At 36.1% G+C, this 16,608-nt stretch overlaps 2 protein-coding genes across 4 annotated transcripts in view; one reads left to right on the top strand and one right to left on the bottom strand.

Moving 5' to 3' along the window:
- INTS8 (integrator complex subunit 8) overlaps nucleotides 1-4,307 on the top strand; it is a 44,072-nt gene extending 39,765 nt beyond the window's left edge. Inside the window, exons 22-27 of the mRNA XM_087864719.1 lie at nucleotides 651-754; nucleotides 1,489-1,539; nucleotides 3,120-3,193; nucleotides 3,269-3,335; nucleotides 3,480-3,521; nucleotides 4,112-4,307. Coding sequence (XP_087720845.1) covers nucleotides 651-754; nucleotides 1,489-1,539; nucleotides 3,120-3,193; nucleotides 3,269-3,335; nucleotides 3,480-3,521; nucleotides 4,112-4,228 — 455 coding nt within the window. The 3' untranslated portion in view covers nucleotides 4,229-4,307. The remainder of the gene's footprint in view (nucleotides 1-650; nucleotides 755-1,488; nucleotides 1,540-3,119; nucleotides 3,194-3,268; nucleotides 3,336-3,479; nucleotides 3,522-4,111) is intronic.
- Nucleotides 4,308-4,692: 385 nt separating this feature from the next.
- The window catches only part of CCNE2 (cyclin E2), a 38,263-nt gene continuing 26,347 nt past the window's right edge, over nucleotides 4,693-16,608 (bottom strand). For all 3 annotated transcript variants that reach the window (XM_045805929.2, XM_045805926.2, XM_045805927.2), the window contains exons 2-12: nucleotides 16,521-16,560; nucleotides 16,330-16,426; nucleotides 16,197-16,250; nucleotides 15,102-15,253; nucleotides 14,087-14,222; nucleotides 11,506-11,652; nucleotides 10,226-10,321; nucleotides 8,862-8,996; nucleotides 7,165-7,276; nucleotides 6,264-6,421; nucleotides 4,693-5,887 (exon numbers count right to left, since the gene is read on the bottom strand). In XM_045805929.2, the coding sequence (XP_045661885.1) occupies nucleotides 5,774-5,887; nucleotides 6,264-6,421; nucleotides 7,165-7,276; nucleotides 8,862-8,996; nucleotides 10,226-10,321; nucleotides 11,506-11,652; nucleotides 14,087-14,222; nucleotides 15,102-15,253; nucleotides 16,197-16,250; nucleotides 16,330-16,426; nucleotides 16,521-16,534 (1,215 nt within the window). In that variant the 5' untranslated portion in view covers nucleotides 16,535-16,560 and the 3' untranslated portion in view covers nucleotides 4,693-5,773. The remainder of the gene's footprint in view (nucleotides 5,888-6,263; nucleotides 6,422-7,164; nucleotides 7,277-8,861; nucleotides 8,997-10,225; nucleotides 10,322-11,505; nucleotides 11,653-14,086; nucleotides 14,223-15,101; nucleotides 15,254-16,196; nucleotides 16,251-16,329; nucleotides 16,427-16,520; nucleotides 16,561-16,608) is intronic.

Here is a 16,608-nt window from a genome sequence, read left to right as displayed (position 1 = left end):
CCTAACCCCCCAAAGAACTTTTTCTCAAGATCTTAATATCCATGTTCAGAATAGATTTACTGGGGCGCCTGGGTGGCTCAGTCGTTAAGCGTCTGCCTTCGGCTCAGGGCGTAATCCCAGCCTTCTGGGGTTGAGCCCCATATTGGGCTCCTCCGCTATGAGCCTGCTTCTCCCTTTCCCACTCCCCTGCTTGTGTTCCCTCTCTCACTGGCTGTCGCTCTCTTTGTCAAATAAATAAAATCTTAAAAAAAAAAAAAAAAGACTAGATTTACTGGTTATAAACTACCTCAGAAAATTCAGGTATGTTTCTAGGATGGGTGTTTGGGAAACAAATACCTCCAGTACTAAATTCTGTGCTAGTAAGGTTGACAAAGTCTGAGCTAAATTTTTGGCTAATCAGTTTTAGAAAGTAAGGAGCATATTATATTGCTTCTTTAAAGTAGTCTTTTAAAAAAATGTGAGTGTGTGTGTGTGTGTGTGTGTGTGTGTGTGTGTGTTGTCCTGAGTGTTCTCCCTAACCCTGTGGTTTGAATCTGCTTTTGTCAACTCATGAAGTAATAATATCGGACTCTTCACAAAAGAGGCCCTCTCTGTTTTTTCACCTGTTACGTCTCATGATAGGTAATTCTTCCTTCCGTTTTCTGCTTTAGCAACAAATCAGTATTCGGCAGCTCTCCACTATTACCTGCAGGCTGGAGCCGTGTGTTCTGATTTCTTCAATAAGGCTGTGCCCCCTGATGTATATACAGACCAGGTAAGCTGTTTTTGTGGGCTCGCTCTTGTCTACTTTTACAGTTTGTTTTTTCTGGGCCCCTTTTTGGGTGAGTTTATATCTTTCCATGTATGTGGTGGTAACTCCCAAATGGAATGCTTTAGACGCAGTTCCTCGCCATGTTTCTAGGGCCCATAGATCATTGCTGCTTTGCTCTCCCAAAACACTAAAACTCAACCTGTCCAAAACTGATTTCAGCATATTACCTTACAGTCTCCCTCCGCACGAGCTTTTTCCACAAAAAGAACAACACAACACCAAAATACCAAAACACCTTTTGTTCGACCATTTGAGTTGACCAAACCCAAATCCTGAGTGTCCTATTTTTTTCACCAGTGCTCCCACCAAAATTGAGTCAGCCTTCAAGACATATTGATTCTCTCAAATCTCAAATTTATTTCATTTTCTTTCTATATGTATTGCTCTTTGCTCTGGTTTAGGCCACCAATGTCACAACTTACTAAATGGTATTTTTCAGTACTTCAGTAATAAATGGCTTTTGAAATGAGATCTTACATTTTTTAGTAACTATTTTTAATTAAAAATTCTATTTTTTTAGAGCAGTTTTAGATTCACAGCAAAATTGAGCAAAAAATAGAGTTCTCCTGTACCCACCATTTCCACATACGCAAAATTTTTGCCACTGTTCCACATCAGGTAAATTGGTTACAGTTGGTGTTAACTAGTTTTTGAAAGTAATCAGTGTGTTTTTGTAGGTAATAAAACGAATGATAAAATGCTGTTCTTTGCTGAATTGCCACACACAGGTTAGTTTATGATATTATGTTGTTGGTTTATTTTTATGTATATTTGAGTTTATTGTAAATATAAAGCATTGGACTGGGAAGTAGCCTTTAGTTTCCGTGTCATAAAGTTTATGGTTTTAAGAATTTGACATATTCTTTAAATTTATTTTAGTAAATTTTAACTAAAATGAAAGTATGAATTCATTGGTATGAATTCCAAGTATGAAAGTATGAAAACATTGGTCTTTGCATTTTCAAGTTTGTTTTTTGTTTTTTTTTAAGTGGGTATGTACATTAGTCAACTAAGGAAATACAAATCAATATGGCAATGGGAGACCCCTTCATATTCACTGGGATGGCTGTAATTGAAAGACAGTAACACAGTGTTGGTGAAGTGTGGAGCAATTGTAACCCTCATACATTGCTGGTAGGAATATAAAATGGGGCAACTACTTTGGAAAACAACTTGGCCGTTACTCAAAAAATTTAAGCGTAAGATTACTATGTGACCTAGCAGTTCAATCCCTAGGTTTATAACCAAGAAAATGGAAAATCTGTCCATAGAAAAATCTGTACATGAATGTGCACAGTATCATTATTCATAATACCCCAAAAGTAGAAACATCCCAGATATCCATCAGTTGGTGAATAGATAAAATTTGGTAGCTCCTACAGTAGAATATTATTTAGCCATAAAAGCAAATGAAGGGCTGATATGTGCTACAACAGGGATGAATCTTAGAAGTATTATGTCAAGTGAAAAAAAGCCACATACACATGCTTTGTATTATGATTTCATTCATATGAAATGTCCAGAATAGGCAAATCTATAGTCAGAATGTAGATTAGTGGTTGCCAGAGACCGAGGGGTGGAGGAATGGACTAGCCGTGACAGGTTTAATTGCATGTTCTGTATGGCCTTGAAAGTCATTATGTAATACTTTTGTTTGGCAGTTTTCCATTCCTTTCAGTTTTCTGAACTGGTTTTTTGCCAGTTTCTCAAATAAAAGTATAAAAATTTATGATTTTTAGGTCATTAATTAAAAAAATATTGGGCAGATTTTTTAAAGATTTGAGAGCACAAGAGAGAGCGCGCAAGAGTGCGCACGTGCACATACAAGCAGGGGGAGGGGCAGAGGGAGAGGGAAAAGCAGGCTCCCCACTGAGCAGGGACCCCCCCCCGCCCCCCCCCATGAGGAACTCCATCCCAGGACCCTGAGATCATGACCTGAGTGGAAGGCAGACGCTTAGCCCCCCCCCTCAGCCACCCAGGCGCCCCAAGCAGACAGACTTCTTGTGTAAAGTTTTTGCAATTAGGTGGAATCCATAAATACGAGCTGATCCACCCACTCAGTATAATCTGCAAATCCTCTTTAATTTATTCTTGATATAAGAATCATTAAAAATTACCCCTCCCAGGGTCACCTGGCTGGCTCAGTTGGAGGAGCACGCAACTCTTGATCTTGGGTTTGTGAGTTCAAACCGCACATTGGGTGTAGAGATGATTAAAAAATAAATAAACTTAAAAAAAATTTACCCCCCCAAAGAGTTATTGTTGACACTGGTTACGTGAAACCATTTTCAAATCTTTGTTTATGTAGGTGGCAATTTTATGTCAGTTCCTCAGAGAGATTGACTACAAGACAGCCTTTAAATCATTGCAGGAACAAAACAGGTATGAATGATTTTTAAAATGAAGTTGAAATTTCTCTGCTTAAGAAAAAGGAAGTAACTAAATTCTATTTTGCAGTCATGATGCTATGGACTCCTACTACGACTACATATGGGATGTTACGATTTTGGAATACTTGACTTATATCCTTTCTTCAGTATATGTGATATTAGCACAGTTCATTTCTGTAAATTAAAAAAATATTTCCTAAATCAAAGTTGAGGAACAATTAGGATTCTGTCATGGTATTTAATAGTATCAAATTTATTCTTAACTGATTTGTTTAGATCTTCATCATAAGAGAGGAGAAACAGATAAAAGACAAATTGCAGTAAGTTACTTTATGCCTTTCTTCAGTGATATACTTAATTTCCCTGGTGTTAAACCACTGTTAAGATTTGGAGCAACAGAAGGTATTGCCAGAATTTGGTTATCCATGTTTACTTTTAACGGGTCCTATTTTGATATTAGAGCTTTTACCTCCAGTTTATTAAAATGTTGTCTGCTTCAGACCTTTAAATGGTTTCCCAGCTCATGCAATGTCAGAATTCTTATAGTGGCCTACAGGGCTGCAGATGACTTGACCTCTAACTAGCAGACGCTTAACCGGCTGAGCCACATAGGCCCCCCTACTGTTGGTTTTCTAAGATATGTCAGGAGGAGGATCATCTGCTTCTGGACCATGGTTGCCTTCAGATAAAGGGGGACCTATTGTAATTCCATAAACAATGGCTCAGCATCAGATTTTTAAGAGTGGCTCTAGTCTGTCTTTGTTAATTTCTTCCACAGCTCTTATCACTGACAATTAGAGGTTCAGCTAATCATTAAACTGACTTTTAGCATGTAGTTTTATGTTATGTATACTAGCAAGACTTTATTTTTGACCACACCTGTAATAACATCACTTTTTTGTTTTGGAAGATCAAAGCCATCGGCCAGACAGAATTGAACGCAAGCAACCCAGAAGAAGTGTTACAGCTGGCAGCGCAGAGAAGGAAAAAAAAGTTTCTCCAAGCAATGGCAAAACTTTACTTTTAAGCAGTTAGTTAAAATTTTTTAACTTTTATTTTTTAAACAATGGGCTAAAAATAAACAGTATTAGATTATATAATACATATGTACACATTTAGTGGTGTTTTCTTTTCAGACAATACTGAAACAGTTTAAAAACAACTATACAGAAGACTTCATACCATAACCATAGCTTAAATTTATAATTTCTTCAAAGGAAGAGATTCACATGTCCAGTAACAGAATAAACTAGCAACTTAGTATAATTTGTTTTCTATTTAGACCCACTCTTCAGGCTGAAATTTCATTTAAAAAAAACCAAAAAACTAAAATATTTATGTAGAAGTCACTAGTCTATATACAGCAAGTTCTTATGTCAGGTTTTTTTGTTTTTAATAAATAATCTAGGAGTCAGTATACATTACTATTTTTCTGCCTTATGAAAATAGAAGTTTATCACTTTGACACTGTCCTTAACTCATAATGTAGGATTTTTTTTTTTTTTTAAGATTTTATTTATTTATTTGACAGAGATAGAGACAGCCAGCGAGAGAGGGAACACAAGCAGGGGGAGTAGGAGAGGAAGAAGCAGGCTCCCAGCAGAGGAGCCCGATGTGGGGCTCGATCCCATAACTCCGGGATCACGCCCTGAGCCGAAGGCAGACGCTTAACGACTGAGCCACCCAGGCGCCCCCATAATGTAGGAATTTAAAAAGGACCTTAATAGTTTCGCAAATATAAATAGTCTTAGTCACACTAAATTAAGAAAAAGTCCTTAGGGATATCTTGGAGTTAATAAAGTGACTTTCTCATATAAATAGGTTGAAGGGTACTTCACTTAAATTGTGATGTATAGAAAGTTATTATAAAGCAACGTCTGTGTCAAAGCCCAAAGGAGGAGCTACAGCATTTATCTTATTTAAAACTTCTTTGGTATTCCCCTTTTTTAGAGCACAGTTTAAGCCTTACTGGTTAAAAAATGTTACGGCAAGGCAAATGTATCAGTTAAAAAACAGATTAATGTTCACCATTTGTAAAAATTCAAGTTTTATAATAGCTTGCTACAGCAGCTATAGATAGTCACCTTATTATAAAACTAAACCTTTGTAAACAAGTTTAAATTTAATTTTCAAAAACCAAATTGCACTAGTCAAGAATATGAATTTTGAGAACCTAAAAACTAGATTCAAAGTATTGTTGTATTACTCAATGTCCCCTTTAAGGTTGCACTTATCTAGTCTAAAACTCCAATGATAAAATTCTTAGTTCATCAAGATAAACATAGTAACACTGGATCAAAAAAAATTGTTACGGCATAAATGGTGGCTGGCTTCTATCCAGTCACATTGGGAATGAAGTCATCTTTGTAAACAAGTCCTGCTGTTTAAACAGCTAACCTAGGAATTTCTTCCTTAATGCCAATTTTAAGTGGTTTAAAAATCAAAGAATGGCAGTGAAACTTCTGAATTGGCTAGGAGAGTCATAGCACTACTTTCCTGAAAGCTTTAGTAGTTCAGTTTATGAAATTCTACCCAAGAGTCAATTCCAACTTCTTTGCTTTAGTTAACTTCTTTAGTGTTTTCCTGGTGGTTTTTCAGTGCTCTTCGGTGGGGTCATAATGCCTCCACTGCACACTGGTGACAACTGTCCTCCTTTTCTGAAGGTGTTTACGTAATTTACTTCATCCTATATATGTGAAGAAATCATGCAGAGATTAACAGGTAAGATAAAGCACTGATAGAGTAAAAGTCAAACCAGATTTTTTTTAGGTATTGAGACTACTTAGGCATCATGTAGTGGCCTCTGTCTTTGCAAGCATGACTAGTCACATTTTAGAGATTCAGTTTGAAATGCCTACAACTGTGTTTTTAAAAACTCTTACCTGGACTGCTGGCATTCATCTTGAGACACTCCACAAATCTTGCTGTGACGTTAGTGTGCCCATTAGAACTTTCTATCCCCTAGTAGCTTAAATCACTGCCCTGAAGTATTTCTAGTATCCTTACTATCAGTTTCAGTGACTTACTAGATAAAAAACCGAGAAGCCCCACAAGAAACATACCAGCATAGCCAGATAATTTGTATGGGTCTGGATATTGTGTCTATCTTCCATAGAAATCTTCTTAAAAATCTTCAGCTTCACGGGACTAGTACTTTTTACTACACTGACAAAAGGCACCATCCAGTCTACGCATTCAGAAATGTTGTCCCATTCCAAACCTAGACAGAGGAAAGTTAGGAAAATGTGAAGGTTCCATCAGAAACTATTTAACCGTAGTTTGAGAGTGCTAAGCTGCTTTAACTTGTTGGAACTTGATTTTGGCCTTTTTAAAATTTTTAAATGATAGCAGGGGGAGGACCAGAGGGAGAGGGACAAGCAGACTCCATGCTGAGTGGTGGAGCCCAACACGGGACTTGATCCCATGAGCTGCTCAGATGCCCTGATTTTGGCCTTTTAATAATGTGACCGTTTTGAGGTTGAAAACAACTTAGAGCCTTTTTTTTTTTTTTTTGAGAACACACGAGCAGGGAAGGGGGTAAAGGGGGTGGGGCAGAGGAGCAGACTCCCCGCTGAATGCAGAGCCCAAAGAGGACTTGATCCCACCAACCTGAGATCATGACCTGAGCCAAAACCAAGAGTTGGACCTTTAACCAACTGAGCCACCCAGGTGCCCCAAGACTGGAGCTTCTTAACCAATACCTTCTATATGTGAAAATAATTATCAAAACCCAAAGAACTCTTAAAGCAGAGCTATATCCATATTGACTAACTTCAAATGGATATAATCCATTTGACATTTTTTGTTTATGGATATATATTGAAGATTAAAAATACTTCTAACAACAAAAGGGAAGGTAATGGCTAAACTAATTTTCTTCCATTTTAATAGGAAGCTAAAGTTGATAAAAGTCCCTTTAAAAGTTGTGAACATGTAAGAAGGTAACAAAATATAGTGCCTTACCTGAGGCTTTCTTAACCACTTCAATAGAGGTAAAATGGCACAAGGCAGCGGCAGCCAATATTCTGTACTGGAACTCTAATGAGTCGATAGCTAGAATACACAGATCTAAAAGCTAGCGAAAGAAAGAGCAAAAGTACACATATTTAAGAGGAGAAAGGATGAGTGATACATGTTTCTACTAAAGATCAGTCAGCTACAGTTTGGGAATACTTATGCTGTGGACTCATATGCCAAGAATTGCTAAAACTGCAGGGATCCAAACATAACTTCCTCGAGAGTGGTGGCTTCAGTGAATAGACAAGGATTGTTAGGATGCAGCGTGATGTGAAGTGGTAGGAAGGGCACCTCATCCAGAGTGGGGAAGACTTGTGCTGCTTAAATCGTAAAAGACAAGGTAGCTAGGAAGATTGGAAGGTAGAGTATTCTACATATAGGGAACAGCATTTGCAAAGATAAATGAGAAAGTATTCCCTTCCCTTGGAACTCCTAGTTCAGAACAAAGGAATTCCTTTCCCTCATTCCTTATTTGGGGGGGGGGGCAGTAGCTGGAAAGGGATAGATTAGATCATAGATTAGCCTAGGTTAGATTATAAAGGGTCCTTAAGAATTTTAGTTCTGATGACTGAAATTACTGGAGGATTTTAAATCAGGAAAGATAATATTTTTAAAATGATCCTTTAGAAACATGTTCCCTGTGTATCTGCTTCACTGTAGGCTAAACAGTGAGATTAGTTAAAAGGCAGTATAATCCAGGTACTAAGAGCTGCATAAAGAGCAGAATGGTGGAAAAGGGCTAGATTTCAGAGGCCTAAGGTGATTCCTGTCTAGTGGAATAAAATTATGTTTGCTCACGTTGGTCCACAAGATAGAACTATTGAGTAGAAGACTTAGAAATAAACAATGTAGACACTAATTACCGCTTATCAAATGTTCTCTACCAAAGGGTATAGCTCCCTAAGATAATTTGGAATGCTGGGAATTGATAGAAAAAATAAGCCTTCATTAGAAAGTTTTGTAAAATGAACCAATTCTAATATCTTACTGGTAATTCAGTTTTAGTGTTTATAATGTGTTGACTAGATTTAAAATACAGCTAAATTTCAACCTAGGTTATTTAAAACCCATCCCAATATACCGCAGTTCCTTTAATTCCATATGTAAGCTTTTCATATCCTACACAGAATTAGAACATGGATTTTTCCTCACATTATATGGTGGTTAAAATAGCCTTTAAGATACTTATGCGAAGCAGGCAGGAAAGAACATTTGTTATGCTGGCCTAGGAGAGCGAAATTTGAACCTAATTTTTAAAAAATAAGGTAATCTTAATTCTAATGTACAAAATAGGTACCCTGTGTATTCAAATATGAGAATAAGATAATCATACAGAATAATTTCATACCGTACTAAAGGCAACTGGCTAAATGTCTTTTTCCACTTTATATATCAAAATGATGTATTTAACTCTCTATTTTGGACTTGAAGTATTCATAATACATTTAAACTCAAAGTTTAAAAAGTTTGGTTTCTAGAATTATTAAGCAATATAAATATTGGGAACAGAATTTTATGTATCAGCAGTTTTCTCATCAATTGAGTGAATTTAATTCATTATGCTTTTTGTTGTATAGCTTATTTAAGACTATAAATGCACTAAACGGCTATAATAAACATGAGCATATATTCAGTGAAAATACCTGAGCTATTTGAATGAACTTTTCCTGAGAATACTGAGGTAGAAGAACTTTCGGAGCATCTTTAAGAGCATCAACTTGGAGGAAGAGATTTAGCCAGGAGATGACTGTTACAGGACAGAGTTCCCATTTTAAAGCCTGTTAATGGAATTAAAATACCTGTTAATAAATGTAGCTATATATACGCTGTAATACACAGCTACTTTATTTTATTTTGACCCTTTTACTAAAAATATAGATACCTCAGGATGTAAACGTGCTTACATTTTACAGTCTATTAATATAGGCCCCTTTATAATTCTCTGGTTGTCTTTATTTATTTAGAAAGCTCATTGAGCCTCGTATTCATTCCTCCTTTTCTCATTTCTTGCAGCCCCTGGTCTTCTACATCTATTATTTATTGAAACTGCCTTTGTAAAATTGTATTCAGTGACCAAGCTAATTCCGTTCAGATCTTCCAAGAACTGATTCTACACTTTTTCTTTTCATGATCTTTGGTGGTTTCTTGTCAAATTTAAAAGTTGAGAACGAAAAGATAAATCCTGATTTATGATATCCTCTCCTCCATGAAGCCCTGGGACTTTATCATTTACAAGCAGTCTAAAATAATTAGGTGAGAACAGTGTTATGGAAAATTCCATCTCCACTTTACATATTCCTTATGCTGTGCTTCAAGCCTGAATCTGAGTCAGTTTATTGTTAGAAAGAGATCTTTCTGGATACTTGATATTTAACAGAGCTATGAATACGAATGTTTATAGATTGTAAACATAATTTACAAAATACATGAATTTATAATACATATAGTTAATCTATAAAAAGTCCTTGTTTTCTTTTATGTCATATATAAACTCACGGTGTTCAAATTTAATAACATACTTTCTAGTAGCTAACATTCAGGCTTTACTTTAATTCAGGGCCTGATTAAACACCTTTATGCTTCTCTTCTCCATGCTTCTGTTAATAGCCCTTTTTTGCATATAGAAAGAAAAAAAGGCAATGAAATATTTTTTCTCATTCTCTACTGTTGGAAGGGGAATGTCAGAACTGAGATTTAAGAGCCATTGTTGGAATTCATTTATATATATACATGCTACACTAATTATACTTTTCAAAGCGTTGTTGTCCTTAATCACTTTAAATTAAGAAGGTAATATTCTCAATATAGAAAACTTCAGAGACACAGAAAAAGGAGTCTACAGGTTAAGTAAATTCCCCTCCGTCCATACCATTGTTAGTGTTTTGAAGCATTAACCTCTTTGAACTGGATCCGAATGCTGAATGAAACCTACTGTTTACATTGAGGTCTTTTAGATTCAGTAGTAACTATGAAGTTACTAAATTGCAATTAGACATAAATTTATTACCTTTAATATAATAAGTTCCATTCTTAAGATATCCTCTTCACTGCAGGCACCATCAGTGACATAAGCAAACTCTTGGAGCTTAGGAGCATATATTTCCTTTAAAATGGATTTTTTAAAAAAATTAAGCACAGTTGAGACAGATTAAAGCAAGTTATACAGAAACCACATACAGGCTTCATTTTTAAGGACAGCTTTATCAAGTGATTATGTGTCTTAGTAACAAGATATTTTTCAAGGATGTAGGAGTCTAAATTAGCTAGCTACATTGAGACTTATTTTCATAGACTTGATCTTGAATTTCAGTTAATAAACAACTAGAATATCTTAAAATATTTCAGTTAAAAAATAAAAAGCCCAACTTATTTTAAGATTGCTTAGTATAGTGGCCAGACCAAAACAAGACACTTAAACAAGGTCTAGAAACTGCTGAAACCTTTACTATAAAAGTATGGTAAATCAAGAAATACATTGTGCGTTTGGCTAAAAGGTCTGTCTTAGCCCAGAGAACAAACAGAATGATTAGAGTAGAAGAGAGGCCTGCTACAGATGAGAACAGGCTAAAAATCAAGATTTCAGTCTAGAAAAATACCTGAAACACACAGTATGATTCCAGGTAAGGATAGACTACAAAATTAATTATTCACCAAATTTGGCAGAATTAGGAGATCGCTCTTAATGCTCAAAAGACAAATTTGGAAGAAAAATACACTTAAATTAAGGCATGATTCACAGTCCCTCTCCTACCCTCAAAATAACAGGTTTCAAAACTTTCAGAAGAAAGTATGGTATCCAAAATGTACTGCTTAAGAAAAATAGATTGAGATTGTGTGCAAGAAAACCTCAGGAAAGAAAAGAGTTGCCTTCTATCCTGGTACCACCACCCAGATACAGAACATAGACCATTCAGTATATAGATATAGACCCATTATTTTAACCCAGCATAGTACTTAATTTCATTTGATGGGTCAGTTAGTTTTCAAAGACCATTCTATTGAATCCAAGTGCCATAATTATGTACAGAGATCACACTGGTATATTTTTTCCAACAGAATGAGCCATAGGATATTTCACCTAGATGTTTCCAGAATCTAAACCAGATGCTTATGATAGGCTCAGATACTATATTTATCCATCCAAATCAATAATATTCAGAAAATGTTTTAGGGAAAAAGCAACCCACTCATCTTTCCTATAATGTCAAAAGCTTATTTGCTGGGATTACTACTGTGTTGATTTTAAAGTGAGGGAAATATATCTATGGATAAACCTTGAGAACTTACCTCAAGTTTAGAAGCGATGAATAATGAGGTAATTCCAATGAGTTGAAGCATATTTTTATTTATATCCTTTTGTGTCAACATAAATCTATCAAAAAAGTCTTGCGCAAGGTAAAATGTTTCTCTATGAAGTGTGTATACTTCACATACCTAGAGAAGAATCCAAACATTTAAATATTCTGTATTTAAGGGAAAATAGCATTTCTACAGATCAGAAAGTTCTCTCCTAAAATACCAGTCTTTAGAATACGTCTAAGACCAACTTTGCTTTTTAGGATACCAAAGCTAAGATTGGGCGGGGGTAGGGAGGGGAGCAGATATTAACATGTACTAGGATATAGGATAAAAGAATCTATTACCATCCTCATTTTTTTAAAGCTATTTTTAAAAGATTTTATATGTCAGAGTGCACGCACACTTACAAGCAGGGAGAGTTGCAGGCAGAGGGAGAAGCAGGTTCCCTGCTGAGCAAGGAGCCCGACTTGGGTCCTCGGATCATGACGTGAGCTGAAGGCATGGCAGATGCTTAACCAACTGAGCTACCCCGGCGTCCCTTTTCTTACTAGTTCTACAGGTTTTTTTTCCCCTCCCATATGGACTTAACTTATTCCCAGATACATTTATACTTTTGCTGACGAGTGAGAACTTTTTTCCATTAATTTCCTAATTGTTTATTGCTGGTAAATGGTTAAGTTTTCATGGCTAGTTTATATTTTTAATTCGAACAGCTCCAAATGATTCTCTTCACTGTTCTAGGTAGACATTTAACTACAAAATGATAACAGTCCTTTCAATGTTTTTGACTTCATTTTTTTCATGTTTTACTCCATTGGCTAAAAGAATTTTCATAGAAGAAAACAATGAACAACATTGGTGATAGGCAAAGTCTTGATCTCTTCCCTTGTTTCTGACTGTAATGGGAATTTCCCTAATGTTTCACTATTGTTATTAATAATAAACAGTATCTGTCATTTCCATACTTATTATAGGGAAAGCTTTAAATTCTGAACTCCAGGAAGTAGCAGCTTTATCCCCATTTTGAAGATGAGGAAACAGGGATGGAAATACATGAGTTTCTTTTTTTTTTTTTTTTTTTTTTAGATTTTATTTATTTATTTGACAGAGATAGAGACAGCCAGCGAGAGAGGGAACACAAGCAGGGGGAGTGGGAGAGGAAGAAGCAGGCTCATAGTGGAGGAGCCTGATGTGGGGCTCGATCCCAGAACGCTGGGATCACGCCCTGAGCCGAAGGCAGACGCTTAACCGCTGTGCCACCCAGGCGCCCCGAAATACATGAGTTTCTAATAAACACTGTGTTAAGGAAATCTTAGGTTACTACATATTTTGAAATGAGGAATGGAAACTGAATTTCAAAAAATGTTTTTCACGTCTATTGAGACTTTGATTTTTCTCCTTTAAACTGTTAAGGTAATGTTGAACCATCTTTGCATTCCCTAGACTAAAAGGATATACTAAGAAAAACTAGAGTTTAACACTGCTAGATTTATTATATTCTATAAAGTTTTGCATATAATCCTGTTTAAGGGAAAATAGCAGTAAATTTGATGGACAACTACTGGATAAAAAGTCAATCTAACATAAAAAGGAAAAAAATCTACATAATTGGACTTAGGTTGCTTCCATGATCACTAGGCACTCCAGAAGTCAAAACTCAGCCACCTTCTTGTACCCACATGATTGAAATATCTTCCCTTCTACTCAGAATAAGAAATGATAACCTGACTCAATAAGACTGTGTTTTATAGCCTTAAAAACTCTTCTGAAAGCTTCTGAGATCTACTCTGCCATGTATTACTCCTCCAAAAAGTCTATAGTGTTTCTCCCTTAGAATGCATCATCTCTATCAAACACAGGGAAACTACAGAGCAAATATCCAAGGGCTGGAGGAAAATCAGTTTGTCATTTACACAAGTAATCGTTTTCTCAATAATTTTAGAGACTCTTGGAATTACTATCCAGAGAAAAGGAATGGGCCTAAACAAGAGAACATTCTGGCACAGATCTTTACAGACTTGGAGATCACTGTTACTCCTTTAGATTAATGGTACAGTGTATTTTGAAAAGGAATAAAGGTATGTAATAAAGGGAAACTACATGAAGCCTAGAGGGCTTAGCACCTCTGGATATTCAAAGCCTTATCATTTAGGACCTAGAAATCAGGATTCCAAATTATAATTCGATTTTGGTGATGCAGAAAAGGACTTCTGAGGGCTCTGAAGCCTAGTCCTGGTTCTTCTCTTTGCATAGCAGAATTCAAAACCTTGTCAATTATATATACTGTTCATCTTGACTATCCTCAGCACCTAGTGCCTGGTACACAGTAATACCCACAGACACCAGGAATTCTGAATTAGGTTTGGGTTGTATGGGATGCAGTGGCTGTGCTATTTTATTCTCACAAAGCAGACATTTTCCATTTTGGTACCATCAACTGCAGTATGTACCCCCAAAAAGATGGCTGCTGGAAATGAAAAATATGCCAAGGGCACATGGAAAGCACATGTACATCTAAATACTTTTCCATTATTCAGAGATAAAAGAAATTTGTATCGATGGAACATACCTCTAAAAGCCAGTCTAGAAGTATTGACCTCATCTGTGGTTCCAAGTCAGAATGCAGAACTTCAAAATGTTTGTCATGAACATATCTGGTCTCTTTTTTTAGCATGTTTAGCCAAACATCCTTTGAACATCCCCAACTATAGAAAGGAGGAGAAAAGAATATGTAACCTACATAATATTCAAACTATCTGTTTTACAAAGAATAAACTTCAGGCATTGAAATAGAACTTTCAATTAGAACTTGGAAGGAGAAGCTCTTAAAATAGGAAAAAATTGCTACTGTAACTTTTAGAAACCATTTCTTTAGCATTAAAAAAGCAGAAGCCTGAAGTTGTACAGCAAGAACTTAGACAATGGCTTTCAAGAGTGCTTTCCCTATTTATAAATTATAACGTCTCCCATTTAAGATAACAATATTTTCTCAAGAGCAACAATGAAAATTTAAATATTTAAGCATATAATCCCAGTAGAGACAAGTTCCAGTCATCTCCAAATAGATCAATAGCAGACTCACCTAAAGTGGTAGCTGGGACAGAATATAGTGAAGGGGGGATGGTGAGTTTAAATGCCTGCTCATTAATGTGTGTCTTAGAGCCAAATACACTTACACTACATGTTTTGTAAAAGCTGTACCTCTTAGTCACACTAACAAAAAAGAATTGAGTATAGATCTTCCTAAGCTTGGTAAGAAATAAAGTTGATATAGCAAATGAAATGTACATGTTAAAGTGCTTCCATCTTAACAATTTAGAAAAATCATTTAAACCTCATTTAAAAAGCCTCTAATAAGGCTTACAGTATTCAGCAAGTAAATGAAAATTACTTCATAAAATCAGTATTTTAAATACCCATATCCTTTGCAAACATCACCATTTTCAATACATGCATAAATATTAGAAAAACATCCAAAAATTGCTTCCTTTACTATCTTAAAATGAAGGCAAAATATGACTCAAAGTAGTGTAATATATTAGTACAATTTTAATCTTTGATATTAAATTACAAAATTTTCTTACCTTAAATCAGGCAAAGGTGAAGGATTAATAAAAAGATTTTTAAATCTGTAATTTGTAAATCTGGAGAAGTCACTTGTTCCTATTTCCTTGTGGGGTGTTTCAATGATAATACAAGGACTGATCCCCCCAGATAATACAGGTGGCCAACAATTCTGTCATTTAAAACAAAAATTTGTGCAAAAGAAAATCAGCTCTTGGATCTTTCATAAATGGAAGCTAGTATCTCTAAACAGCCCATAGTTTTCCCCAACACCATCATTAGTTATTCATGGCTGACAATCTAGTTGACATTCATGTTTTAGAAATAAGACATAGTTCATAGTGATCTTCATAAATAGTAACAGGTGGGATGTTTTAAAGAACAAAACACAATCCTGGAAATACAAGACATTAGGTACTGGGGGAAGGGAGTAATAACAAAATGCATCTGTAGTCAAACACTAATCACTTTCAAGATTATAAAACTGAAATTCTCCCTCTGTTTATAAGAGTAGCAAGGGCACCTAGTTTTGTAAAAAGCTCCTCCCCACATCCCAGTTAAGCCTGCTCCCATACTTCAGAATACTATAAGGCAAAACCTTACAAATGAAATCTACTGAAGTCAATTACTTAAATATTTTTTAAAGGACCCTTTCCCCAACCAATGCTGGTGTCAAAGAGAACCACTGTCTCTAGTGTTCTCTGCACCACACATAGGGAGAATAGGTAGCAAAGGGCTGGGTGCCAGTTTGTCAGTGACTTCACTCCTATTTATATGCCCCAAGAACAGCTATTAGGACCCTCCACTATAGTCAGAGAGGGAACAAAGAGCAGTACATTGGGCAGATTAGGCGGGCCCTGGTGCACCAGGCGACTCCAAGAGGGAGGGATTTACAAAGAGGAACCAGCTGCTTCAAGGCAAACTTACTCTGCAGCTGTAGTAGGATTCAGGCACAGACAAACCACCCAAAGATACCCGCCTTCCTGCTGACCTCTAGGGGCGTTCAAAGTAAAAGTGTCAGAGGTATCTTTCTATTGCATAGCAATAACACAATTCCATTCTTATTTGTTCTGCATTTGTTTCCCCCAAACCCACCCAATCCAGTTCTGCATTACCCTAATCTCATACTGATGTTTCTTGGTGACCTCCTCTTTTCTTTTTTTGACATCCTGGAAAATAAAAAAGACCGCTGTTAAACTAAAGTCCCAGCAAATGATTTCTTCTCGCTCCTCTTTTCCCTTAACTCACCTGAGCTGTTTTTCTCTTCTTGGCCTGAATTATCTGGGCTTCTTGGGGGGAATCCGTCTGGTTGGGCTGGGACTGTTGCTTAGCTTGTAAACGGCTACTACGGTGCAATTTTTAAAAGAAAGTTTAATAAGTCATGAGTTTCAAGCGCAGCACCCAACTTTTAAACATATCTACAAGATAAATCATGTTACCTGCGTCTTGACATTCTCTTCTTTCAGGTGTGTGAAATCTCTGGAGGGGAAAGAGAAAAAATGAGTCAAATATATTGTCACCCAAATT

Source organism: Ursus americanus, chromosome 9 (genome assembly GCF_024610735.1).
Source record: "Ursus americanus isolate L20-20 chromosome 9, mUrsAme1.1.p, whole genome shotgun sequence".
In the NCBI taxonomy this organism is placed as follows: domain Eukaryota; kingdom Metazoa; phylum Chordata; class Mammalia; order Carnivora; family Ursidae; genus Ursus; species Ursus americanus.
Note: the sequence above shows the minus strand (reverse complement) of the source record. Positions and strands in the feature narration are given on the sequence as shown.